Here is a 27,905-nt window from a genome sequence, read left to right as displayed (position 1 = left end):
GGCTGGCACCCAGGCAGGAGCAGACGCTTGGGCACGGCTTTCGCAGTTCAGAAGGCACTTCTGCAGGGGCGGGACCCTTGTGTGATGGGCCCTTCTCCCCATCTGCCTGATGACTTGCCCCAAATCATAGTTAGCAAGTCCTAGGGCTGGAGTTGAGAGTACCGAGAAATTGGAAACAATAGAACTGTCCAAAACCAGAGAAATGGTTATGATCATTGGATTACATCATATTGTGGAATACTATGTACATATTCCAGTCATGCCTGCAAATAATTTTAATAGCATGGGGAAAGGTTCATAATAGTTTAATGAAAAAAGCAGGACATACAGTTTAATCTCTACTTTGTGATAGAGATGTATTTACTGGCAAATATATAGACAAATAAAGATTGCACATATATTTGCACTAATACCAAAAATATCTCTAAGTTGCTCCTGGTCCCTGCTCGGTAGGTCAGTCCCCTTCTCCCAGCCCCACCCTCCCCAGGTTTCCTGTAGGAAGGGGACAAAGAGGCACAGCTGACCAGGGAGGAGCCTGTGCTCTGGGACCTCATCTGTCAATGCCATTTCAGTGAAAAGTGACACCAAGGGGAAGAAGAATCAGAGTATTGCCAATAGGTGGTGTTTATAAAGTTTTTATTTTCCATTTTCTTAAAAATAACATTTGATTTCCTTTATGCATGTGTGGAGTGTACTGGTTTCCTTAGGCTGAGTAATAGGCAGATAAAGACAACACGAGGCAGGGGCCCCAAGTGGAGGCGGGGGCTCGGGTGTGAGGGGTGGGGGCCCCGGGGAAGGGAGGGGGGGGGTGATCCACGGGACGCTTGAGTGCCCATCAATGCACACACACGGTCTAACACTTTGTTTTTTGATTTTTTTTAAAAAGACATCTAAAATTACTGAGAGATACAATTTCAGCACTTAAATATACAGACGGAAATCCAAGCACTTGAACACAATTCTTAACTCTAAGCTCAGTTATTGCACATGACACAGTTTAATTTAAGTAGCTTCAGGCTATAAAGCAGTTTGCTCTGCTTGGGACTTCCTTGGGATGTCTTGAGTCCCCTCTTGCACCCCTAGCGGCTCTTCCCTTTTACCCCTGCCACCCACAGCCTCACGATGATGCCAGGTGTCAGCGGATTCGCCATTCTTTCTCCCCAGTGGCTGAGGGGGAGGCTTTGGTGAAATGGAGGTTCGTATGTTGATCCCAATGGACCCACCCACTCAGAGGTGAATGGGAAGAAGATGCAGCTCATGAAAGGCTGAGTGAGTGGCCTGCCCACTAAAACTAGACAGGCTGGCATGAGGAAAGAAGGGTGACCACTGACCCCAGAAGGTCACAGCCCCATTGGGACAACAGGGGCCGTTGTGATAACCCGTCACATTCTCATCAACGTCACCTCCCCCTCCTCCTTCCTGAGCTCCACGCCATGCCTCCTCCCTCCTCACCCTTGGACGCTCCGTAAGTGGTCTCTCAAGGCACATCTGTTCTCTCCAACTCCAAACCACCCCATCTGAGACGGACCGTCTCTCCCAGCACCCGCGGGAGAGGAGGTCTCAGGCAGCCCCAGGGCCCGCAAGCAACTCTTCTTTGAAAATTTTGGTTGAGCTCTTTTCCACTGCCTGCATACACCGGGGGAATGGGGACAGGGTGGACAGAGGACATCCAAGTAGAGGGGCATGGGAGGGGCCAGGCGGTGGGCAGCTTGTCAAGGGCATGAATCCCAGGAGCCGAGGAACGACCCCGCGGTAACCCTGCTCACGAGGAAACCTGCAGCGTGCCTGAGGAGAGTCGCTTGGGGGCCTTTAGCCCACTGGGAACGAGCTGCTTCATCTAGCTTTGGGGGGCTCGGTTTCGAGAGCGGGATAAATAGCAGTGTGGGGGCTCTGGGGACAGGGCAAGGCTGGGCTCTTGAGTCCACCAGGGTCCAGTTCAGCGCCTTTCGCTTTCTTTCTACAACGTATTTACAAGGTCATAAAAACGTGCACAACCAGAAGACCCAGAGACACAGAGGGAGTATACCCGCCCCGCTGGAGAGGAGGGTGACAGTGAGGGGGAAAGGCGCCCGTCCCCCCCCGGCCCTCCCGCCCCAGAGTGCCTCTGCGTCCTCAACCACTGCCCCCAGGAGGACATCCCCGAAGCCTGACTGGGGCAGAGGAAGAGACAGACAGGCTTCAATCCTAGAGAGCGCAGGAAGTTTCAAGTAGCTCCGAGTGAGAGAAGTGGCTGCTCAGAGAGCAGAGGGCTAATGTGAACATTTCCCTGAACTGAGCTGAGCTGGGGACCAGAGGGAGGAGGTGGGAGGACAGGGGAGGGGGGAGCGGGCACACGGGACACGGGGGATCTGGAACAGCATGACACCATAGTGATCAGAACCTGTGCTGCAGAATGAGAAGCGGTTTATGAGGCTAACTGGAGTGTCATTATTTTCCCCAAGAGAAGACTTGGAAGGTGTGAATCCAGGGCGGAGTGAAGGGACAGACTGGCTGAGGTTCTTCCATCAAGTCCAACAGGTGCGGCGGACGCTGCAGAAGCCGGGGAGGCTCAGGCCGGGGCCTTGTGCAGGGAACCTCACCAGGCAGTAGCCACACCTTGCCACCCACCCAGCACGTAGGGTGCCTTTCCTCACATCCCGGGCTTCCACGGATGGCCCCGAGTGTCACGCGAAGTGAGTGCATGTACACACGTGCACACACACACACAGACACACACTCTCACACACACTCACACCGCCCTCACCGCGCACCGAAGGGCGTCAGAGGCCCAAGCCTGGGTAAGAAGTCCTTCACCAGCGGAGTTAGGGATTTACTTCAAGAGGGAGAACTAGACAAGTTGGGGTGGGGGAGGCACGGGCACCTTCTCATCGACCCCAGCTCCCACCTGGTAAAGAGATTTGGGGGAACAGCAAGGTGCGGCCTCAGGGCCTGGCTGTCCCAGTCCCTCCCCTCTGACTTTTCACAACTCCAGAACACTTACTTCAGAGCCTGGAGAAGCCCCTCCGTTACAGCAGCCTCAGGGGGCCCTCAGAGGGGACAGGGCAAACGCCAGGAGCTGAGGAGTGAGGCTGGAAATGGCTCATGGCACCGAAGTGCCTCCCCCTTGAGGAGGCAAGATGGGAAAAGGTCAAGGTCTCGGCAGGCGGAGGCTGCAGGTTTCCTCTGCTCCTCCTTCTCAGGGTCTCAGGGAGAACCCTTTCTACTGGTCTGCGTGGGAGGGCAGCGTTTATTAAGGGGTCAGGGAGGAGGTGGGTGCACACATACACCCCAGCAAAGGCCTGATCCTCAGGCTCCCAGAGTGGACCAGGGGACCCCAGCAAAGGGGACAGGGGCAGAGGTGGCACCTCACATGGCCAGGCAGAGCTAACTTACATAACAACCACCCACTGTCCCCAAGGGAATGCCCCCCACCCCGAGACCCACAGAAAGAGGCTGGACTATTCTGGGTCTTTTATTCAGGGCTGTCCTGTCCGGCTTTGCAAGGGCGGCCACTCCCTGCCCGTCAGCCCCATCCGCTCCCCACCCCGCTTCAGCCCCAGGCAGCGTGACAAGGCCTTCCCTCCCCCTGCTCCTCAGCTTGTGCCCCCAGCTCCTCCTTGGCCACCTCAGTCACACGGGCTTAGGGCAGGAGAGTTTCTCTGGTGCTGGGGAGTCCCGCAAAGGGAAAGCGCTTGCTGGGGTGGGTGTCCTGGCCCATCCCATCTGAGGCGGGAGGGGCTGGCACAGCCAAATTGGCCGAGCTTTGGGAAGACTCCCAGCCAGCAGACAGCTCCTTGGCCTCCCTCCCCTCTGCGATGGGGACATGCCAGCAGGCCAGAGCTTGACCTCAGAATGGGGAGGAAGGAGGGCAGGCAGGGGCGGGAAGAGTCAGGGCTGGCTGAGCCGAGGGTGGCCAATCGGGACATGGGTGTCAGGGCGGGCCTGGATGCAGCTAGGGGACATGGCTGGAGAGGCGTCTCATGTCATCAGTTTTGACCTTTCAGTGGCTGTGTATATGTGAACATGTGTATTTGAAAACTAACAACAAATGAAAAGAAAATAACTACAAGGAGGCCAAAGGTCTTTGGGTGACTCACTCTGCCAGGAGCAGTGTGGACCAAGGACACGTTTGTCAGTGCATGCTACACACACGCGCGCACACACACGCACACACAGGCATTCTTACGTCCGGGCCACAGGCATGCCATGCACACTCACACTTCCGCTCTTCCTGCTGAAGCCAGGGTCCTTCCAGTTGATTTATCCGGATCCATTCATAAGCTGCCTGCTTCTCTCCAGGTCTCAGCTGGCCTGTCCCCCTGCTGCGGCCCCCCCGAGGACCGTCTACCAGATGTAGCCTCCGTCGTCTGCCTCGCCTGCCTCGCCCTCCTCCTCCTCAGCCTCTTCACCCGCTTCCTCCGCTTCCTCTGTCTCCTTCTCCTCCTCGTCCTCCCAGCCGACACCGCTCCCAAAGTCTCCTGAGAAGCCCACGATGTCATCTGCGAGGTGAAAAAGCCAGGGTCAAGGTCGGACCCTGCTGGCCGCCTCTCCCCACAGCCAGCCGGAAATCCCGCCCACCAGGCTGGCCGAGCCCCCATGCTGCTGCCCGGCCCTCACCGCAGTCGGGGCTCCCGTTCGTGCGGGTGCCGGTCAGCTCCAGGCCCAGCTGGTCCACACACCAGCAGTCACCGCTGCTCTGGTCGCACTGCGTCTTCCGGTAGTAGCCGTCCTCGTCGCAGCTCGGGATGAAGACTCCTGGATGGAGAGGACCCAGCTGGGTCAGAGCAGGGGCCTGGAGCTACGGGCTCTTCGGGGAGGTGGCCCCAGATCCTTGGTTGCGGGCAGGGGTCCAGACCCCACCAGCCCAGGTACGGACCACCCAACAAGCCCGGACGCCAGTGTTTCTTCCAGCTCCACTGACTGGAGACTAGAAAACCCACCTCCCTACATGACCTGCTCAAGCCCTGCAATGGCTCCCTTCTGCCTCCACCCCTTCCTCCCCTCAGGGGCTCAAGCCTTGCCAGGTGGCCAGCCTGATCTCATGGTGCTCAGTGCCCTCCACCCACAGTGGCTCCTCCATCCTGGCTGCCCCCTGCTGGCCATGCCCAGGCCTCTCCTCTCCGTCCCTCTGACTCTGACCTGCCTTCAGGGCCCACCCACTTTCCCTCAGGCTCCAGAACTGCTGCTCCTCCATCCACTCAACAGGCACCTTCTAAAATCACCACTCTGGGGACCCAGAGATAGACTCTGCCCATTTAAGGGGCTGAGACACACAGAGAAACAGTAACACTGGGCACCACAGGATGGGTGCCGGAAGGCTCAGCAAGCATGCTCAGGATGCAGGCCAGAGCGGATCACGGTGGCTTCCTGGTAGAAGTGGCCCTAAAATCCACCCCTGAAGGCCACGGGGCTCTCGGTCCACATGGGTGTGCAGTGTGGTTCAGGGTTCATTTGACGTGCACTGCTCTCATCAGCCCAGTTAAAGGCCCAGCTGCTCTCATGGAGCTATGAGGCCCCGCGTGACCTGCCTCTCAGACCTCTGTCCCCACAACAACCACACTCCAGCTACGTGGGACCTTTCTTTCCGTTCCCCAAAGACCTCGAACGTTTTCCTGCCCTCAGCTCTGCACTTGGCTGGCTCGTTCTCATCCCTCAGGTCTCCCCTGGAAAGCCAGCACCCCAAAGGCCTTTGCTGAGCCCCAGGTTAACCTGCGTCTACCCGAGCTCTCCCTCAGCAAGACGCCGTTGGCGGTGCTGCGCTCTTTGGTGTGTGGGGTTCCCCGGGGAGCCTGTGTGCTTTGCGAGGCCAGTGTCCCAGTCTGTGCTGCCCACCAGCTCTGACCTGGGCTGGGTTTGATGTTGTTTCTCAGGGTTGAGTAGCGAGTATCTGCTCTGGAGAGGCCTCACTCAAGCTCTGCACTCAGCCCTGAGGAACTGAATAAAATGGAGGCTTCTGGGAACCTTATATACCCCACCTCTAGCTCCAACAGGCGTAGGCAAAAATTAGTGCTGCAAATACACTTATTGAGGGGCTAGCTGGGAGACCCTGCCCATCACAAGGATGTCTTCTTAGGCCAGGTCTCCTCTGCGCTCAGCATCGTCCCTAATGCCCAGGGGCTGGACCCTCCGGGTCTCAGGGGGACCCTGGGGCACCCCCCCCCGCCTCCTCCTCTGAGCCCAGCCCCTCACCTGGCTTCTTCTTGGCAGCCTCCTGGATCTGAATGCGTTCCAGCTCCACCAGGCAGGGGGGCTCTGCAGGGAGAGAAGCAGCCTCTGACGGGGGCCGTCCCACGGGGCTGGTAGGATTCACTGTGCCCCCCTCCCAAGGCTTAGAGTCCCAGGCAGGGGGCTCTGCAAGATGAAAAAGGCCAGGCTCAGGTCTGGAGCTACCCCATGGTGGTGGGGAGAGGCACTGATCCTCTTAATGTCCCCAAAACTGACACAGGGGCACCATGAGACACTGGGTGAGATAAAACACCCCGGCTCCAACTCGGGGAGGCCATTCCATGGCTGTGGAGTTAGGCCGAGGTCCCCAAAAAGCCCAGGCTCTCTGAGGGGGGTGGGTGACCCATGGGGGGCGAGTAAATTGGATTCAAAAGAGGGGTGAATACACACACTCCCCAGGGATAACGGCCACCAGGAGAACATAAGGGAGGATGTTAGTTGGAATCCTGAAAATAATTGTCGGCCAAATCTAACAGGTCCATGACCTTGGGAAGTCCCCCAGCCCTTTCCAGCTGAGGGCCTGGCTGATGGTAAAATGAGACCTGTTCCCAGGCTCCTGCCAAGAAGGCTGGTGTACAGAATCTACAGAACGAGCCTCAGAGGCCTAGAGAGGGAAAGTGAGGGAGCAATGCAGATAGCAGGGAGGCAGGGCAGTTAGGCGCAAGAACCCTGATCAAAAGACCTTCTTTGGCAGAGGGATTTCTCGTTCACAGTTTTCTGCACCCAGGTTTTCTCAGTTCATCCTCACAACAGTCTCCAAGGTGGGTATTGTAATCTCTCAGTTCAGATGAAGAACCCAACTCAGAAAGGCTCCGTGACCGGCCCAGAGCCCCAAACCAGCATGTGGTAGAGCTCTAGCAGAAGCCTGAGCCTTGGGCCACGGATGCTACACTACTTCTACCCCATGACCACCGCGGAGCCAGGCAGAGCAGCAGGGCCTACCGCAGGGGCTGGGCTGGGCTGGGCAGCGGACCCCTGGGGACCTCAGTTTCCTCATCAGTGACAGTTGCCACTTGGCCTACATGATCTCTAAGCACATGTCCGGCTGTGGTTCAGAGTGTATAAAGCCAGCTAATGATGCAATATCTCTAAGGTTAACGATCACCTACATAATCACGTATTTGGAGCAAATGATGTGAGATGAGCCCAAAAGGGGAAACATGGAGAAGTGAAAGTAGCTTTAGCTTCAGGATCCATCAGCCCCTTCCACCACCCTCCAAGGGTCCCTAGAAATGGTACATCTGTAGTTTTTAATACTCTGTCTTTAAGGAGGCCTCCAACGGTGCATAAGCTTCAGCACCCACACAACATGGATCCACCTGGGAGCCTGCCAAGGAAAGGAGTTTAAGTGCTGGCTTCACTGAGAGCGTACAGGAAGTGGGTGAGCTGGGAAAGTTTTCAGACCTGGTGGCCGACCCAGACGGATCCCCTCTGACTCCCAAAGAGAGCCCGGAGCAAGGGGTAGAGCCTGGAGCACGGGGCAGAGCCCAGGAGGGCCAGGGGCCCCGGCAGGGGCCACACTCACTTTCCCTCCAGAAGCAGAAGCACCACTCAGCGGTAGAGACGCGGCCATCCTTGTAGGTGTCGCAGGAGTTGAAGAAAGGGCGAATGCAGACCTCGTACTTGTCCAGGTTGATGGCAGCCAGCTCCATCTGGTCCAGGAAGAGGTCGGCACTGGTGTCCAGCTTGGAGAACATCCAGCCGATGGAGTCCTTGCAGCTGGCCCCCAGGCTCTTGTCCAGGCCTGGGGAGAAGAGCGAGGTTCCGACATGCTCAAGGTAAAGAGCTCCCTCCATCTGTCCATCCATCCCTTCGCCTTTCCACCAGCCCCAGCCCTCTGTTCAGGGTCAGATCCATCCCCCTGCCTCTACCTAGGACTGCCCTTAAACCATTCAAAACTCTGTTTGAAAGCCCTTCAGAGAAAATAATTCCTTACCTTCTCTTGGCTACATTTCAGGGCCTAAGTTCCCCCACCTATGTTAAGAATCTCTTCCAATTAGCTAACCCGAATCCCTTCTGTCCACTTGAAGCCTACTGTCCCTGGTTCTGGGATTTAGGCTCTTTTAGAGGCCCAGAGTCTGGCAGGAGGGAGTACAAGGGGGCCTTGCCCCGGGCACACCTGTCTCCTTGTCTACCTCCCACCTCCCCGGGCAGAGCAAGGGGCTCCCGTACCACTGGCCGGGTTGGCTCCACTGCTGGCTGAGCCATTCTGTTTGGAGTTCTCATGGAGGAGCTGGAACCAGTCCCGCAACCGATCCCCCAGGTCAGCCAGGTCCTGGCCCGTGCAGGTCTCTGCAGAACAGGAAGAGGGGTGGAGGGTGAAGGTGAGTGAAAGCAGCAAGCACAGTCTTCGCTTGGGATGATGGCCTACGGGTCAGGAGGTGGGGCAGCTGTCAGGGATGCAGTAGGAAGGGAAGTTAGAAATTGGAGGCTCCCTCTCCCACCGTCTCCCATCTTCTCCTTCCCCCTCACTCCCTAGCACTAAGACAACACAGCCTGGCTCCCTGTGGCCGAGGCCCAAGCCCTCCTGGTCTGCGTTAACCAGCTCCCCTACCCAAGGCCAGTCCCTGTTTTTGCTGCTTCTCCCTCACTGCTCTGCAAACCCCCCTCACTGCCCTGAGCCCGGGCAGTGAGGCCGCCCACCCCATCCTGGCTGCGGCCCTGCGCTCCTCATTACCTGGCTTGCTGTCCGTGGTGGAGGTGGCGGCCTGCTCCGTGGGGCAAGGGCAGGGGCCCTCACACCTCACCGTCAGCTGCTTGCTGCTCAGGCAGGCCTGCTGCTCCAGCTTACACTGCACAGGATGAAAGGTCGCTGGGTGATGGGGCCTTTCCCCAGGGGACCCTGCAGCTGGGACACCCACAGGACAGGAGGACAGTGCCCATGAACAGCCCACCTGGTCCCTCTGGTGGCCACAGGTGCACCGTGCAAGGGGCAGCAGGTCCCAGGAGGGGGTTCTAACATTCTAACGTGCCCGTGAACCCCACACGGCAGCAGCCTGCCCTCTCTGCACATTTACCTTTCCCAGGAGACCTGCCTCCTTAGCCCCTCACCCCCGGCGCCCCCCCCCCACTTCCCCCTTTTAACTATTGCCTACCCCCTCTTTGCTCTCATGGCCTCTCCTCCAGCTTACCACAGCCCCCTGGTCCCTGGGTCCCTGGCTGCGGGCCCCTCCCTCCATGGCCTTTCCACAGTTATCTCCCTGGGCTTTGCTCAGCTCTCCTGATAACAAACAGCCACCAGCTACTAAACATCTGCTAATTCCTGGGCCTTTACTAACAACACTCAGCTGCAGCTGTTCGCTAAAGCCAGCTGCTGAGAGAGGCTCATCCATTCCTTGCCTTTCAAGCCTTTCCCCCTGGTGGCGTCTGGTTTCTCCCCGTGGGATAACCGCTAATGAGAGGCAGGTCATAGCATTGTTACAGCATTATCTCGCCTGGTCCCCTTCAGCTCTGTGAGGGAGGAATTGTGTTTCTCATGCTCAGCGGAGAACACAGAAGCTCGGAGAGGCCCAGGGACTGGCCAGAGGCCACAGGGCTGTGATGGAAACCAGGCCTCCTGGTGCCCTCTCCCCACCTCCCCATAGGACAGCGCCATGACCCTCAGACCACAACTTCCCGCCCAAAGCTCCCGTGCCCTTGGGAGTGGGACGCAGCGCTCCCCTCCTACTCCTGCTCCTCCCAGGACCTCTGTCATTCCCACCTCTCCCCTCTGTAGCCCTCCTGCCTCCACGTGCAGTTCCTGGTCTCAGCCGCTTGCTTTATTCTCTCTCTCTCCCCTCCCTCCCGTAAACAGTGACTTCACCGCTCACGGCAGTGGGGCGGGGGACTTGTTCTTAAATCTGCACGTCACCTCCAAAGTGCTTTGAGGCCCTAGAACCAAACCCAAGCTCACAATCAGTGCTCTCCGAACTGCCCACTCTTCGTTGCTGGTAGAAGCATTCACAATCAGCACCTGTCCTTCCGTGGCATTTTAGAGTTTATAAAATGCTTTCACAAAGATTGTATCATTTAATCCTCACAAAACCCCATAAGGTGGGAGTTCCCTCCCCCAACCACTGTTCCTTCCCACATCGTCACCTCATGGAACAGCGTATCTCCTGCTGCCCCAGAAGGCCCAGGACTTGCTGGCAGACACCACCCCCTCCGTGTGGAATCTGTCTGTGGAAGGCTCCGTCCTTCACCCCCAGTCACGGGACCACAGATCTCCTTCCTTCCGTGGCCCTTGGTGCTTTCAGGAGGCCTTTTCCTGTTTGCTCTAACTTGTAGTTACCTGCCCACCTGCCTCCTCCAGGCCCCACCCCCACTTCTGCACCTGCCTGAGGTCAGGGGCAGGGTCTGGGCCACTCTCAGGTAGCCCCAGCCCAGGGCTCAGGTGTCCCTACTCTGACTGGCTACACTGAATGCACTGACCTGAGCCCTTCTGGCCCCACTTCAGCACTGGGAGTCTCCCCGGAGGCCTTGGCTAGCCGTTTAGTCCTTTCTGTTCTGTGGCCTCAAGTACCCCCTACCCCCCCCCTCCCCCCACGGGGGCCAGGGTTCCTCACCACCGAGCTGTAAGTATGGCCGTCAGAGCCGCAGACAGAGGCAAGCTGGGCCATGTGACAGGGCTTGCAGGTGGTATCTTTGCTTGCATGGAGTTTCAGGGCAGGCTGCTTGATCCTTACAGGAAAAGAGGGGCAGGGAAAGCACAAGGATAGAGGTGAAAATGAGGGCAGGAGAGGGAAAGAGAAGGTTCAGGAAACTAGTTCCAAGAAGAAGCTGGTCCTGGCAACCTATGGTTGCTGCAGGCATCTCCCTGACCCTGCCACGCTCCCCCGCCCCCTCCAGCAGACCCCCTCCAGCTCAGAAGGGCGGGACCAACCGGCCAGGGCACAGACTCCCAGCTCCCCCTTTTCCGGGTTACTGAGTCCAGCAGGGCCCTCAGGCAGCAGTGCCAAGTCTGTCAGAGGTGTAAAAGGGAGTCACGCTTGGCTGAAACGGTCAGACCAAATCAGAGGCTGCGAACTGATGGCCCACAGGCCACGTCTGGCCTGCAGACGCAGTTTGTTTGGCCACCACAGTTCTTCTTCTTAATTGAGTTATTTACCAACATATACACAATAGAAGAGTTCATATAAAAACCTGGATTCCTGGCCTCTCGTATTAAAATGGGAGACGTGGCAGTCCCCTAGCCTAATCAGCCAGTGCCCTTTCCACGGGGCCTGGGCTCACCGGCCTGGTCCGTCCCTGAGCTCTCCTCCAAACTCGTATTACCTGCCGGGCCCCTGCAGGCACCTAACACTGAAACCTAAGTCTCTGGGCTCTGAGTCTATGATTCAGGGAAAGAAGGGTGGGAATTGAGGCCTTTTCCAGGTCTTGTCGTTGGGCTAGAGTTAAGGCCTCAGATGCCCCCATCCCGCCCCTCCTCTGCTAGCCTCAGAATCTTCAACCTTAAATATTTCATGAAGTCATTGCATGCTAGAGCTGGAAGGCGCCTCAAGCTATTGGAGCCAACCTATTTGTCTCACAGATACGGACAGCAAGGCCCAGATAGGCGCTATGACTTTCCCAAGGTCCCATGTCTGGTGACTCATCTCTCAGAACGTGGTGGCCTTAAATTAGCCCACACATTCCCTGACACTGTTCCCTTCTGAAGACGGAGCTGAATTCTCCTCCTCTGGAGTGTGGCAGTACTTATGACTCGCTCCTAACAAACAGAAGTGACAGAAGTAACAATGCGTAATTTCCGACACTGGGTCATAAATGACATGTTGCTTCCTCCTTGCTCTCCCCCTCCCTCAAATGACTCGCCTAAGGGGAAGCCAGCTGCCACGTTGTGAGGACATTCAAGCATCCCTATGGAGAGGTCCACCTGACCAGGAACAGAGGCGCCAGCCAAGAGCTGTGTCAGGAGATTGGGAGTGACTCCTCCAGCCCCAGTCCAGCCTTCAGATGAGGCAGCCCCGACCCAGCATCCTGGTTGTAACCTCACAACAGACCCTGAGCCGGAACCATCTAGATTCCTAACCCTCATAAAATGTGAGACAATACACATTTGTTGCTTTAAGATGCTATGTTTTGAGGTAGTCTCTTTCCCAGCAATAAACAACTAACACGTAGGAGAGGGTCAGTCAAACCCCTGCCTCTCCAGGGCTCCCACCTTCCCCAAGCCCTCACCTGTGCTCCAGCTTCTTGCGGCTGATACACATGGCCCGCTGGAAACCCTGGGCGATGCACACTTTGTGACGGCTGCATTTCACCTTCTGGCAGGGGTCCTTGGTGGTGTCCAGGGCTGCAGGAACACATGATCAGAACTCAGGTCAGCTCGGAATCAGTGCTAGAGATCCCAGGATCCCCCAGCCCCACTTCTGAGTGCAGACGCCCCTCTCTCCAGCAGCTCTTGATAACCAGAGCTCTTCAGCTCTGCGGCTGCCCAAGGAGCCCCCAAGGCCAGGGGCAGGGCTTGCCTTCTGGCCTCAGTCTTCATGGGTGTCAGTCACCTTCCCTGACCTGGGGCGGGGGGCATGTTACCTTCATCTCCTTGCTGATTGTCCTCCCAGCTCTTGATGTAGTCGTCCTAGGAAAGGACAGTGGGGGGTGGGAGAGAGGGAAGGGCCAAGATTCACATCTCATAGCGGGTTCAACTCCAGGGCCAGGGAGAGAAGTGGGCTGGGCCACTGCTTGCACGTGTAAATTGCCACCATCTTGGTAGCTGCCCAGATGACCTCTGTCCACCCAGGGTCTGCCAGCTGCCTCCCCCAGACTTCTATCCCCCTAAACCCATGTCCAGAACCCCTTCCAGCTTTTTCCGTAAGCTCCTTATCCTCCACCCCCAATCCCACACTGGACACTACAGGGCAGAAGTGAGGGTGAGGGTGCAAAGAGAGAGGGGAGGGTGGAGCTCCGGGCAGTACTCACCTCCACCTCCTGGGATCAAGAAGCAGCAGCAGGCCCCGGGAAATGAAGCAGGAGGAGAGAGGGAGAGATGGAGATTTCGGTGAGGCCTACTTCAGCGAGGCCTACCCTCAGACCACGTGACCCCAGGGCTGCCCCCTCCTGGTGCAGGGGTTTCTGATTGCTATGGTCCTCTGACTCCCAGAGCTTTCAACTGGAGGACAGTATTCCTATGCCTTCACCGCAGACAGCTTAGGACCTGGGCCCGCTTAGGGCTGGCCCTAGGAGCAGAAGGGGCGAGGCCCCTGGCATTGAGAGCATGGGGCCCCATCCCTCTCCTCTAGTCCCCCGTGGCTCATCCTTGTCCCCACCATGAGGACAGATGTCTGAGGGGGCCCATACTTCCTGGGAAAAGTGATTCTTACACCCTGGATGTCCCAGCAACACCGCTCTCCTCCTTTGCTAGGGAGCCTCCCTTGGCAGTCCCCTCGCCTGACACGCGCCCACCATGTGAGTGGGGCTGAAGGAGGACCTCCCTTCTAGGCTGCACAGGGACTGTTTTTACTCAAGGTCTGACTCTCCTGAAGATACCAGCTGGCGCACTGAGAGAAAGGAGCGCCGCGGTCCCTCCAAATGTTGATGGCTTCTTCAGTTACCATAGTCTGGCTGCAAATACTCAGCTTTAGAGGATCCTGAATCGGCCCCCTGAGGTCATCTGGCCAAGCCCACTCTGTGTACAGGAGAGGTTGGAAAGCCCAGAGATAGGAAATGATGACCTGACCCAGGTCTCCTGATCCCCAGCACAGACCTCTCTTCTGGCTACAACACAGTCTCCAAGACATAGGGGCCATGGCAGATTACTTCCCATGAGTGGCTGGAGGCAGAGCCGCTCCCACACGGCCTGGCTCCCTGGCATGAAACCATGAACATGCCTGGTTTCCCTACTCTCCCCAGTGGGGCGGTGGCATTGCTGAAAACTGGCAAACAGCTCCCAGAGTGCTCCTGGTGGATGCCCTACCAGGCCGGCCGAAGGGCTTCTCGGGACTGGAGGCCGGCAGTGCCAAGAAGCTCACTGCTGGCCTCCTCTGGACGGAGGGAGGGGGCATGAGGAGCCACACACAGCTGCGCATCTCATCCTGAGTCTGACACACACCCAACGGTCAGAGCAGTGCAGGGGTAAGGCGGGTGGGGGTGGGGCCAGATGACTGTCAGGCCTGGGGGGGAAATGGCATGGGGCTCCAGCATCACACAGCAGCCACAGGGGGGCCGCAATGGACACAGAGGTGGGCATCCACAACTGCTTTGAAAGCCCCAGGGCTCCGGGGCCTCTCAAGCCTCCCCTGGAAGTTGCCTAGCATCAGAGGAACAGGCAGGGGCAAGGGCCTCATCACCACGGCCTTCTAAGCAAAGGCCATAAAGTGGCCAGGGCCAGGCAGACCATTGGGATGTCTAAGCAGCCAAGTGCCACAGTCTTTGAGCCCAGGAGCATGCTGGGAAATGCCCTGTCTGGTTTCAGGAATGAGCCCCGCCGACAGGCGAGAGGGCCCCAAGGCTGGAGCTAATCAAGGAGGCCTTGGGAAAACAGGCCACTGAGGAGACAAAACCTGTCTCCTTGGCAGTGGCTGTGCCCCTGCCTCCCTCATATCACCCTGCTTGGCCCTGGAGGATGGCTGGTTAATCAATGATGGGTAAGACCCCTCGCTGGCAGGGGCAACCTAAGACAGGCACAATTGTATAAGGGCATCAAGGAAGGACTTGGGGGACACAGAAATGGCAAAAAGACCCTCGCCCCTTGGCTTTGATATGGTTGGGGTCCTCATTCATCTAAAAAAAGTCTCCTTATTTCCTGGCTGCCTTGCCCTCCCCCCACCTGGCTCAGATTTGAAACAATACTGGAGACAGCCTTAAACTGGATCTGACGGTTCCCAGGGGAAATCAGGCCTAGAAGTAAATTCTTTAAAGCATGCTTTGTTTCTCCCTCAAATGCTATGATAACCAGCTCATGCTGGGAAGGAAATTTACATTATTCACAGACCCTCACCCTAAACTCTTTGGTACTCTTATGTTTACACTCTTATGTTTACTCATCCCGTCTCGGACCCATGTAAATGGACCCATGTAAATCGGTGTGTTCCTGCCATTTGTTTTTCTCAACATCATCTATTCTCTGTGAACATTAACATACTGATGTAATGAGATCATCTGTACGTTCCTATTACCTAGCCCCACTGATAACCCTTTCAATAAAAGCCTTTGGACACAGGGGCTCAGGGCCCTCTCTACTGCAGGAAGGAGCCATACCCCTCTCCTGGCATACAGAGAAGTGTCTAGAACGATTTATTATTTCCCCCCATCCATGACAACCCCAGGACGGGGCTCTGGGAGATCAGAGTCCACACTGCCACCTCAGCTGGCCCAGGAACAGGGACCCTCAGATCCAGAGTCCAGCGTCCCTCCCACAGGAGCAGGCAGGAGGAAAGCCTCAGAAGGGGCTTCCAGAGAACTCAACCTGGGCGGCCCCCTGGGCACTGAACAGGCTGGCCCAGGCTCCAGGCTCAGGCGCCTACCCACAGAGCGTGGCCTGAGTCCTCTTGAGCCCCTGGACAATCTTCTAAGGAGACCACAGGGTGAGAATAGAGGCACAATTTCCCGCATTTGCTAGGGCCTAAGGAAGCCACTCCAGACCTGGCCCTCCTTCTCCAGAAACTCCTTAGGGTAGAGGGGTCCTCTCCTGGTGCCCACTCCACCCCAGACAGGAAATGGAGGCTGAGAGCATCCAAGTGGCTGAGGCAAATGTAGGGACTATCCTCTGCCAAGTTGGGGTCTTCCCAGCTGCTCCATTGTTCCCTGGGAGGGGAGTGGGCATGGAAGGGACAGGGGAAGTGGCTAGTGTGAGTCACCTGTCTCCAACCAACAAGGTCTGTATGCCCCAGAACCCACCTGCACCTGAACTGAAGCAAGGAGGGGGCCTGTGTGTCAGCCAAGGGCCTCCATGCCCGCTCACTCCCACACTCTTACCCTACCCTCCCGCCTTAACCTCCAACCAGGCTGTGAGAAGAAGCCTTTGGGACTCAGTACAAAGTGGGTTCTTGAAGGTCAAGTTCAAGAATTTCTGATTAGAAATTCAAGGGAAAGCAGGGTGGGGGAAGATGGAGTTTTAGGAAAAAGATTTCATCATCCAGCTCCTTTGTTAGAGCCCTGGTATGAAGCTATCGCCACGCACTCTCAGCTCCTCCCCAATTCATCCTGCAGGGATTGAGCGCCTTCTGTATACAAGCACTGCCTCTGTTCCAGCTAAGCTCTCCGTACCCACTGTGGCGGGTGGGGTGGAGGGAGGCCCCAGTGATTCTGCAGCCCAGGACCCTCACTCCCAGGAGAATGGGAGCAGTGGAGCAGAGAGGGATGAGGAGGAGGGGGGCCCTGGAGTCACACAGAATCCCAGCATTGCCCTTGCCAGCTCACGCCGGGCAAGCGCCCTGATCTCCAGAAGCTCAGCACCTATCTTCCGGGACTACCCAGTGATTAAAGAAGATGGTGTCTGTGAAGTCCTTGGTGTCCAAAAAGCACTCAACAAATAACAGCTGTCACAGCAGAAGAAGAGACCATGAGCTTTGGGGAGAGGAAATGGCGGAGAATCAGAAAGCCGGTAGGAAGAGGCCACAATAGGAGCCCCTGATGTGGAGAAGACAGAGGCCCCCCCAAGGAGACCAGGGGGATGTGAGGAGCGTCTCCCCAAGGGGTCTTCAGGGAAGGGGCATGAGGAAGTCCTGCGGGCAGCGTCGGGGCAGAGCCCAGGGACACCCTCTGGGGCCCTGAGGTGGGAGAGGGCTGGCCCATCTACACGCTGACAAACAGGTGTTTTTTGGCAAGTGCGAACTGTGCTTTTCCATGTGGCAGTGTCTATTTATGGCACCCAAGCGGGCTCATTAGCTTGTGAGAGGTGGTCCGATAAAGGCACCAGGGTCTTCTCCAGAGAAGTTCTGTCCTCGTTCTGCTACTGACGGGTAGATGGTGTTTTCCCCCGAGAAAAGGGGATTTGCTCTAGGGCTAGGGCCATTTCGGAAGGGAGATGGGTCATAGGCTGAGAGCCCAAGTTCTGGGCAAAGGATGAGTATGTCTATTTACCTGGTTATCTCATGTGGTTAGTTCAGCCAGTCGTGACCACCTTTGCACACAGTGGTGCTCAGCACAGAGCCGGCACATGGAAAAACATTTGGTACTTTGAAATTAAGACCTCTCCAGACAGTCTAACTTCCTTTTTTATCCTCACAATCCTGTTAAGTAGGCAGGATCACTAGAATCAACCCCACAAAAAAGTGAGAAAACTGAGGCTCAAAGAGGCAGAGCAACTGGCCAAAGGTCAGAGGACAGATGAGAAAGTGAGCCAGGGCTCTCCGCCTGGACCTGACGGGGCGACCTGACACCCACCTCACGGGCAGATGGGGTCTCTCATTGAGAGAAGCGGAGTCTTGCACTGAAAAGGGGGCTGTGGGGGTGGGGTGGGTGGAGAGGACTTCAGAATGTGCTCTAAACTTGGCTCATTGTGTGGCCTCAGCACGTCGCCCCTCCCCCGCCCCGCCCCGCCCCCGCCCCCGCTGGGCGAGGAGCCCTCCTCTGTGCCACGTGGGTACCTCCCAGCTACTGCTGCACAGAATTACCCGCAGAGCTTCTTAAACCATCCACTGCCGGAGCGCCAGCTGCGCCCATTGCAGTCTCCTGGGGGCTGGCTCTGGAGAGCTGCCGCTGGGGCTGAGCAGGCAGCTGAGCGAGCCCACGGCGGCAGCCCTCAGGTCTAGGGCCTTCCAGCTCCGCATCTTATGCCTGATGCTCTTCTCTTCTCTGGCATCTTTACCTCTCATGTGGGGCCTCAAAGGTGAAAAAGAGCAGCCATTCTCTCCCTCTGAGGGCGCCTCACGCAAAGCAGATGCCCCACGCCCGAGGAACAGGCTGACTCACTGGGACCCCGTCTCCTGACTTCCAAGTCTAGGCCTTTCCCTTCTCCAGTCTTTCGAAACCTAGCCAGAGTAGCCGCCCTGTCCTTATCTTACCCCTCCGCGCACTCCACCTCCTCTCCTCTCGCCTGCCCTCCCTGCGTCTCGCCCTTCCCGCTGTCCTTCCCAGCCCTGCCCTCCCCCACTGCAGTGTCCTCAGGGGTCTCCCTGCGTCCTTCCACAGCCACAGGGATCTTTCCAGAACGCAATTCTGGTCCTGTCTCTCCCACCTTCAAAATCCCTTCACTGAGCATACACTATGTTCTCATTCTGAAAAAGAAAAAGTTTAAACAGGTGAGTAGGTAAAAAGAATTTGTGCCAAAATGTTAACAGTCATTTCCTCTGGAGGGAATGTATCTGTCTGCCTTTTTCCAAGTTTCCAAATTTTCTACAACGTGAATATGTTTTACTTTTTTAAGGAAGGGAAAACCCACCATAAATCTACCTTAAAACCCTCACTGTTTTCCCTGTTGCCTACAGAGAAAGTCCACCTTCCCGGCCGCATGCCCTTCCAGTGGCTGCTTCAGCATGGCCGGCCCTGGCATAGCCTTCTTCCCTATCTGGAACGTGTGTCTGCATCCAGCCCAAGGACTTCTATGCATCTTTTAAAACCTGCTCAGTCATCATCTTCCCTAACCTGCCCTACATCCAGTTTCCCTTTAGGCTGAAGGTGCCTGGTACAAGTACATTATTCCTCCAGTCACACGGACAATGTTGGTGCTTCTGCACTATTTAGAGGGTCAGTTCCTTGAGGGCAGAGACCACATAAAATTCATCTGTCTGTGCCTAACCCCTAGCACTGAGTGAAAATACTACTCATAATAGCTAACAGCTTTTCAGCAATCACAACATGCGAGGGATTGTACTAATAAGCACTTTGCATTCTTTGGCTCATTTACTCTTCACAACAACCGTAAGAGAAAAAAAAATCACTATTATCATTCCCATTTCTCAGGTGATAAAATCGAGGCTTGTAGAGGTTAAGGGACTTATTCAGGATCACACATCAATTGCAATGCAGAAGAGTTCTGGTAGCCCCAGAAGTGTGATTCCGGAATCTATGCCTGTAACCAGGACTCGTACCACACCATATACCTTGGCAGGTGAAGAAAGTCCCAGGCCCGGGGCTGAACCCAGTGGGCCCAGTGCAAGCCCTTGGGATTTCTCCGATGACACAAGCTCTTCTTCAAACCCCAGGCAAAAGCCCTGTAGCCAGAGAGGAGGGGCTGGCAGGGGCGGGGGAAGACACCTGGGGGCCCCCCTTTTCCAGGCACTTTCCAGAAATCCCTTCACATGCCTCTGGTTCTGCTAGTTTGGAGCCAGCCCATCTCCTGCTTTGATCTTTGCGGCTCAGTCCAGTTGCCATGGAGACGGGGCCCACCGTGCCAAGCTGGGGGAGAGCCGGTAGTGGTGTGAGTGTGCACGCCTAGCCTAGCGGGGCTTAGGGGCACATGCTGGGTGTTTCCAAGCACTGTTTACTTCCTGTCATTTTAATTAGCACCCAAATCACCCGCTCACTTCACAGCTTGAATTAACCCAATCTCTCCCAGCTTCTCCATCTGGTCGAGAGGATGAGGCACAGCAGTAAATGGAGCAAAGGGAAAGCAGCCCCCAAGGCCTGGATTTATTGAACTGAAACCCACTGGGCAAATCTCCGCCCATCTCTTTGCTGCACAATGTGATGAAGAGACTGACCCCCAACACGCAATCAGGACACGGGGCTGCGGCTTTGCCCTGCTTCTGAGCGCCCGCAGGACTGCAGGCTATGGAGTCCCGCCCTCTGCAGGCCTCACTTCCTCGTCTCTAAGTGAGATGACGCCCTTGCCTTCCTCCCTGAGCCTCAGAGGAACCCAGTACAATAATGCCTGAGAGAGTGCTTTGTAAACCGGGAAGCTCTGTACTTTCAAAAGCCACAGTGATGGCCACTGAAGCCCGGTTCTCTGGCACACAAGGTGGGAGCGTGGGGGAGGGGTGGGCAAGAGGCCCTTTTGGGTCTCGTGGTCACAGTGGGCCTCAAATACAGAGTTTTTTAAAAAGATGTTTTATTGAATTTACTGGGGTGACATTGGTTAATAAAATTATGTAGGTTTCAAGTGTACAATTTCTGTAGTATATCACCTGTATATTATGTATTTACCACCCCAAGTGAAGTCTCTTTCCATCACCATTTATCCCCTTTTACCCTCTCCTACCTCCCTCCCACCCCCTTCAACTATCGCCTTTTGACGTTGCCTCTACATGAGGATCTACAGCCAGAGGTACACCAATGGGACCAAAAGATGTTCATCACAAGTCTTTAAATAAACCACAACTTTATAACCCTGTTGTGGCATTTTTAAAATTTTTTAATAGATCAAGAACCTCTAACACAGGAAGTAGGCTTGGCCCGTCCCAACCTCCCAACCTCCGACAGGCCCTGTGCCTGGCATTATTTCTCCTCATTCCTCAGGAGGGAGCCGCCAGTGGAGCCCAGCACCCAGAGAAGGCCGGGGAGTGAGGAGACTTGGGCCGGGGCCCCCTCCTGCTCCGCCCTGCAGCAGCCAGGGGAGCACAGAGTGAAGGGACCGGGAAGGAATGACGGGGGGCCAAGTAGGGGCTGTCTGGGCTCCTTCTCAGCTGAGCACTGACACCCCCATTACAGGCCGGGCAAAAGGTGTCTGAGGAGGCAGTGCCCTCCGTGTGGAGGAGGGTGGGGATGGGGGCAGTCAGTAAATATTTGCTCCTCTCTCAGAGGGCATAGCAGAGGCTGTGAGGCCTGGACAAATAGAAGGAGACAGGTATCTGGCAGACTCCCTGCCTCCCACCGCCTCTCCCCCGAGAGGAATTTCCTCGGAGGGCAAAAATGTGAGTGTCACTCCCTGCACGCCGGGGGCGCTACCTGGGCGCAGGTATGCCCGCACCAACGCCCTCCCTAGGCTCCCTGGGCCTGACCTCTCCCTGACCTCTCCCGCTATCCCAGGGGCATCTGGGGCCACTGCCCCAGTCCCAGGGTTTCTGCTCCAGGCAGAGGCCCCAGGGCTAAAAACAGGGGAGCTGCCTCAGGACCTTCGTTTCCCTTCTGGAACTTGAGTGAGGGGCAGGATTCCAACCCCAGGGATCAGAGCTGGGGAAACACCGACATGGTGTGGTGAGGGACAGATGGCTTCCTCGGTCCCCTCTCTGGGTCTTGGCCCTATCTGGGTCTGTTTCTCCACCTGGACAACGTGGGGCTTAGTGCTTCGCGCTCGGTGCTGCCAAAGGTCTGTGGTTCTGCTCCCCTAGCCCTTCCAAAACGAGGCCTCTGAGCAGGGGGAAGAGGGGTCAGAATGGGTTCGGCCTGTGCAAGGGACCGAGGGATCAGGGAAGGAGCCAGAAGGTGGCATCCAGGCAGAGGTAAAACACAAGCCAGGCATGGCTAGTCCTTCCCGTAGCCTTGGCCTCTTCTCAGGTGTCTGGGAGGAGGGCAGGATGGGCAGGGTGCCCTGTCTTGGGGAACCTGAGGCAGCACAGTTCTGATGTAAGGTCGGCCTGCTCTGCGGGCACACTGAGGTTCGGGCTGGAGGGCTCTGAGCCCCCTGCTCCCCAGGAGAAAGGGGGAGGCTGGCTGCCATCCAGCCCAGACCTACAGACACAAAGGCTGAAGGACAGGGAGGCCTGGGGGACAATTTTCCTTCACAGTGTCATTCACTCCCTTATACTGTTAGTAAATCTTTGGAAAGTCAAGGTGTTGGGGTTCTAGTTGTGACTGTCCCAACCTTTTGGGGTCCAGAAAGAGGAAGAGATCTCCCCAGATAACCAGCATGGCTCAGTCCAGGCCCTGCTCCGCCTCGGCCCTCTGCTGCCTGAGCCCACAGTGCCGTCCCCCCAGGAGGACAGGGCGGGGCTCAGATGAGGGTTAGCTGAGACCCTTCCTGGCTCTCACATTCCACCATGAGTACCTACTGTGTACACAAACGCCCTGAGCAGTGCTCTGAGGACAGGGTAGAAAGGTACACCAAGTAGCCTATTCCCAGACCCTGCCCTCGGGGGCTGACCCTGGGAGGTGTGTGACAAACACGCAGTAAAAATGCCAGCAGGAGGACTGAGATATGAGCCCATAGTGTGCGGCCGCGAGGCAGCACCAACATGTGCCCAGTGAGTTTATGGCCAATAAACAGTGCAGGAACCCTGAGGAAGGAGCCATTCCCCCAGATGAATTCTGGCTGAGCCTCAGGGGGTCAGAGGCTGCCCCAATTAAGAACCACAGCACCCTAAAGCCCACCGCTGGGCCTAGGTCGGCCCACAAGTTAGTCACAGCGATGTCGAAGCTTTGTATCCAGGCCCACGCCTGGGCACATATTCTCCTTGTTCCCAATCCTAAGAAGACCCATGCTACACCTGTAATAAACAGGTGCAGAAGCACTATGCCCATCCCCAGACTGGTGTTTGTCTCAAGATGCCACTAAGCCCTATTTCTTAGGTTTCTCAGTCTCTGGCTAATATATCCCCTACCCTGATGTGGTCACAGGTACTTTCTCAGGAGCAAAAGGAAAATCCCTTCTTTAAACCCAAAGACTTCTTGGCCAGCTGTGGCAGGGATGGAGTGGGGTGGGTGGGGCTGTCTACGGGTGCAGGGGCTTCTAGTGCCTTCTTCCTGGAGTCACAGAACCGCAAGAGCTTGGTAGATGACTCTGTTTAACCTGCTCATTAAGCCAATTGGAAAATCAAGGGCCGAACATGTGAAGTGGGTCCCCCAAGGCCACACGATTAGTTCTGCCCTCTCACGAGGAAGACAAGCTGCATGATCTGCCTGGGCCCTTGGGTAGGATAGAGTTCTTCCGCTCCTCCAGACAGCCTCCTGACCTTCTGGAGGATGGGAGGGGGTGGTGTTGGCTTTCCACCCTCTTGAGCCTAACTGGAAGATGAGAGGAGCACATGACATCCTCTCCAGACAGAGTGCTCTTCTCTCCCTCTCTTCCCAAGACTTGAAACCCTGTTGGGTGTTCAAGAGTCCCTCACCATGGTGACACCGCTCTGGGAGATGCCACCCTGCTTCAATGTGAGAGAGGATTCAAAACCAGGGTGGAGGAGGAGGTTATGGAATCCATTCTGACCCAGTTTGGGGCTCTTCTCACACAGCCACACGTATCCACAAACACCTGTGCAGTTCATTCCCACACTTGCATTCATTTAGATGTGGGCCAGGGGTGACTATCAGGAAGCACCTTTGTGGCTAAAACTTGCAACTGACCTCCTTGGTGATCATAAAAACACAAGAATCCTGAGTAGCCAGCAGGCAATATTTCCCTGGGCCGGAGCCCAGGATCATGGTGAAGCCCTGGCATCTAGGAAGTGCTTAGATCTGCAGTGAATGAGTGAGTTAGTGAACACGCGTCAGTGTCTTTCTCATGGAGAGTGAGGCATGGTGTGGGCTAGCCCGGGAAATGATGAGCCATCTGGTAGTTTTTCAGTGGGGCTGGAGAGTATTGCCTGAAATGGGTGCCCTCAGGCCTCCAACAAAATGCCTTCATGATTATGCATTCATTTCAGTCTCCTTGCCTCAAAGGGAAGCGCAGGGAGGCTCTGTGATGTACCTGGCATCACGTGCCCATCTAGGGCCAGAGCCAGAACCCGAACCCAGGCCTTCCGACTCCCACATCAGAGCTCTCCATCCACCCTGCACTCCTGCCTCGCCTGAGTGGAGAGCTGCCGTTGGAGTGTCACTAGGCCAGAGGGTGGGGAGCAGGCTGGGGGCAGGCTGCCGCAGACACAGAGGGCTTTGGCCTACCTTCCTAGGAGGTGCTGCCCCTGCCCAGGGCATCCTGAGACCCATAGGACACATGCCAGACTAGACTCTTCCTTCCCATTTTCACTAAAGGTGAGCCCTAGAGTTCCCTGAAAAGCAGGGTAATTAGACAACCTGGTTCAAATTCCACCTGTGCCACTTACGAGCTATTTGACCCTTGGGTAATTACTTAACTTCTCTGTGCCTCCATTTCTTCAACCACAAAATGAGTGAGCTATAAAGTAATCATAACCAGGGGCAACACATATCAAGTGCTTCCTGCAAGGAATGGCGAATACAAGCACTCACTGCCATCAATGGTTCAACATACATTAACCGTGTATCTCCTCGGTACCAAGCACAGTGCTAGACACACATAAACATCATTAAAATGTAATGGAAGTAGCGTACAAAGCAGAGAAGAGCCAGGAAGAAAAAGAACAGTCAGTGCTGCCTAGCCAGGTTCTTGGAGCTGCCAGAAGAATGCTGTGTAATGGGCCTGTCTCCTCTCAACTGTCCTCCTTTATCTCTGAGGCCCTGGATGCTTTGTTCCACAGACCTGCAGTAAAATCCCACCTGGTTCTGTAGGGAGCGGATCCGGAGACCGTAGCACTGGAGACTAGGGCCTGAGAAGCCCAAGCCTGCCCAGGGTAGGGCACAGCTGGATCACAACCTCCCGCTGTCCTCTGACATGACATTCCCTCCTGCCGGGCATTAGGAGAGATCTGCCCCGGCACAGGATGTGAGAGCCCTGTACCCTCTGTGGGGGAGGATTACTCCACGGGTAAATCCTGCCTCCACCTAATCCTAGTGCTCAGAGAAAGAACGCTAAGCTGAACTCCCCGCTAACCAGCTCAGACCAATTCCACCTTGGAACAAATGCCCAAGCTGTCCTCCTCTTCTTCGTTCTCCTGATCCCTAAACATGATTCCCTCAATCTTCCCCCTCAATTTGGTCAACACCACTTAATGAGACATGCCCCCCCCAACCCATACTATCGACTCCTCCATCCTATTCCCTAAGACTGTTCCATTCTCCTGCTTGCCTACCTCCCAACAAGGCAAACTGGGGATGCCATGCAATTTTGTGACTATGAACAAGGTTCTAGCTCAACTTGACAATACCATAAAGGTTCAAAAGAAGAAACTCCGATCTCTCCTTATAGGAGCCAATGAGCTTATTTTCAAGAAAGCTAGCCTGATAAAATGTATATAAAGCCTGCTGCTACTAGGCCCAACCAGAGGGCCTTCAGCCCTTAGACTGGGAAGTGGGGCCTCTGCTAACAGGGGAGAGATGAGAAATGTCTGTAGTGCTGGCCGAGCCCCTATGTACAGTCTGTGCACTGCACAATTCCAGGGGGCGCCGTTCACAAGGTGGCATCCCTAAAGTTATGCAATGCAGTGGCTCTCAGCTAGCAGCTTCCTGCCTTTCTGCAAAAGCTGCCAACGGATCCCCAGAGCCAGACCCTTCTGCACAGCCTTCCTTGACCCTGTCCTGCAGACGTAAATGGGGTTTTAGAGGAAATCTGCCCTATATAAAAGCCCGAGGCCACCCAAATCAATACATGAATCCTATGGGGGACAGGTCCTGCCTTTCTTTTGATGAGCTTGGGAGGAAGGGGGAAGTTGTTGGCACCAATACAGGAGGACAGGTGGGCAGCCCTGTGCCAGGGGTCACACAGCCAATCATTTATCCTCACCCACAGAGTTGGCTATTGGAAGCAGGTGGAGGAAGGAAGGTGGGGAGGCATCTTTTATTTTTAAACCTTTACTGTTCTGATTAAGTATTTCTTTTCCCTTTGACCTTCACCAGTCCCATTCGGAAAGTCAAACAGCCAGTGAGTCTGAGGGAGACCTGGACCAGTGACACATGGATTCTGGAAGGGCCAGCCTGCCACCCCCTCCCCGCTGCTGGGGCCAGCCTGCCTCGCAGGCAGCCACAGGAGACTACAGCTAATCTGTGCTGGGCCTGCCCGGCCTCGGAAAAGGCCTGGCTGGAGCTCCACTCTGCCTTGACTAGACCAGCCATGGGTGGGGCAAATCTCCCACTCTGGGGCCCAGGCCACCCTCCGGAGGACCTGGCAGCATGTGATTCCTTCTGATGAATTACAGCCTACCAGTCAGACTTTGGAGAGAAATAGTCACTTCTCTCATGATCAAAAGATCTGTATCTCTCTGCCTCTTCCCATCATTGGACTGGATATCATGAAGCCTGCGTGTTTTAAACACATTTGTATGGAACTTCTGGATGCACGCGATTTAGAGAGACGGGAAAGCTTGCAGTGTGCCTTGTACTAAGTGGGTGCCATGAGGGCATGTGGGGAATGAGGAGCAAGAACTGGGACTGTAGAAGAGGGATTCTGGGAACAGGCATCAGAGAGCACTAGGTCGCTGGGACTAGCAACTGTCTCATCGTCCACGTCACCGCCACCCCCTACTCCCTTCTCTGGGTCCCAGCCACGCCCTCTGCCCTCCACTCCTCACTCCCACTTCCCCGGCCGGGAACACCACCTCCGGTTTTCACTCAGATCTACAGGTGCCCGTAAACAAAGTGCTGCAGCGACGCCGCCACCTCTTCCGCAGCCACCTCCCCACCCCCCACCCCGCAAAGTTCCTCCCAAGGTTAAGCCAGTTTGGGCAGCGATCTGAAAAGGTGCCCCCCGTCCCCCGCCCCCCACCCCGGCCCATCTTCTGGGATTTACCTTTTGCTTTTCAAGCACATGGGTCTACAGAGTCTTTTCTCTGGATCGGAAACGCTCCCCCAGCTCTGGGTTGGGCTCCCCCATGAAAGGCTGATCCAGGAAAACCAGCCTCCATTTGTGCTCACGCTGCTCTGCATGGGCACCCCAGACCTGGCTCTGGAGACCACCCGGGGTGGCCTCGGGTATTTTCACCGCCACCGCCCGCCCCCTCCCCCATTAGGAACAGGCCTTTCGTCATATCGCCTTAGGATTGCTGGGACCCTCCCCGCCCCCCAAACTCAAAGCCCCAGCCGTGGGCCCAGTCCCCTTCTGTGCCCCCTCCCCCAAAGCCCAAGATAGGAGCAGAGGGCTCTCGCGCAAGACGATGCTCTCTTCCCCGCCAGCCCCACCCAGACCTGCCCCTTCTGCAGTGCCCCATAATGGGAGCCTGCAGCATCCGCTCAGCTAGGTGCACGCCTAGGGGCGACCCACCAAAAGAAAGGGGGGCGAGGGGAGCAAGTCCAAAGTCCAGCCGCAGCCAGGACCTCCGCCCCTCCGCCCTGCACCCCCCAACCCCGGCATCCCGCATCCCTCTCAGCACCCGGCTGGGGTAGGGAACCCTGTCGCGAACCAGGGGGACCCAGGGAGGGGGCGCCGGGCCGCGAGGGCGACGACTGTCCGGTGGGCGCAAGTTGTTTACTCGCGGTGCAGTTAGCTGGCTGGGCTGCGGGGCCTCTGGCTGCGACGCGCCCCCACCCCTGCCCGCGCGGGGTCCGGCCCCGAAGCGCCCTCCCCGGCCCGTGGCCCTAGCCCCGGGCCCTAGAGGCCCCGCAGACTCACGTCTCGGAAGCGATTCCAGTCCTTGATCTTGCCGCTGTACTGAGAGATGGACGACAGCCATTGCTCGTCCTCCATGAAATTGCCGGGGGTCTCGCCCTCCTTGATCCCTTTGGCGTCGCTCTCAGCCAAGGCCGCCGCCACGAGGAGCAGCAGCAGCGGCAGCGCCAGGCGCCCGCAGCCCGGGGCACGCATCGCGGTCTGGGCTCGACCTGGGGGGTCCTGACTTCGGCAGTATTTTAGTGCCTTTTCTCCCACCCCACGGTAGTCGGAGCAAACGCTGTCGTCTTCCTCAGCCCTTCTCCTGCGTGGTCTGACTCGGGCGACAGTCGGATAGTGGGTCGCGGCTGAGATGTGACCTGGTTAGGAGATGCACTTGTCTGAAAAAGCCCAGCGCTGGACGCGGAGAGGAAGAGAGAATCAGAGAGGCTGCGCCAGCAGGGGCCGTGTCTGTAACTGTAGCATCAGCATCACGTTTGACATCATCATACCTGGTTAAAAAAAAAAAATGGAGGGGGTCGATTTCAAAGGGAGGCGCTCGATGCGAGCAGCCAACGCCAGGCAGCCAGCCGCGGCA

At 56.4% G+C, this 27,905-nt stretch overlaps 1 protein-coding gene across 1 annotated transcript; it reads right to left on the bottom strand.

The window, feature by feature from the left end:
* Positions 1 to 646: 646 nt before the first annotated feature.
* SPOCK2 (SPARC (osteonectin), cwcv and kazal like domains proteoglycan 2) lies at positions 647 to 27,905 on the bottom strand. Its single transcript, XM_054572647.1, has 10 exons — positions 27,332 to 27,905; positions 12,715 to 12,760; positions 12,361 to 12,475; positions 10,749 to 10,863; positions 8,882 to 8,996; positions 8,377 to 8,496; positions 7,730 to 7,948; positions 6,169 to 6,231; positions 4,597 to 4,734; positions 647 to 4,478 (listed from the first exon to the last, which is right to left on the bottom strand). The coding sequence occupies exons 1-10, from the start codon at positions 27,521 to 27,523 to the stop codon at positions 4,324 to 4,326; spliced, it is 1,278 nt and encodes a 425-aa protein (XP_054428622.1). The 5' UTR covers positions 27,524 to 27,905; the 3' UTR covers positions 647 to 4,323.

Source organism: Pteronotus mesoamericanus, unplaced genomic scaffold (genome assembly GCF_021234165.1).
Source record: "Pteronotus mesoamericanus isolate MK-2021 breed Mesoamerican mustached bat unplaced genomic scaffold, CSHL_Meso_final contig_24, whole genome shotgun sequence".
NCBI lineage: Eukaryota > Metazoa > Chordata > Mammalia > Chiroptera > Mormoopidae > Pteronotus > Pteronotus mesoamericanus.
The sequence above is the reverse complement of the archived record's forward strand: the minus strand, read 5'-3'. Positions and strand labels throughout refer to the sequence as shown.

Coding starts and splice junctions, on each gene's coding strand:
- SPOCK2 (XM_054572647.1), bottom strand. CDS start 27,523: ATGCGTGCCCCGGGCTGCGGGCGCCTGGCGCTGCCGCTGCTGCTGCTC. Junction 12,476..12,714: donor CAATCAGCAAGGAGATGAAG/GTAACATGCCCC, acceptor GTGTTCCTGCAG/CCCTGGACACCACCAAGGAC. Junction 4,479..4,596: donor GAACGGGAGCCCCGACTGCG/GTGAGGGCCGGG, acceptor TTCACCTCGCAG/ATGACATCGTGGGCTTCTCA.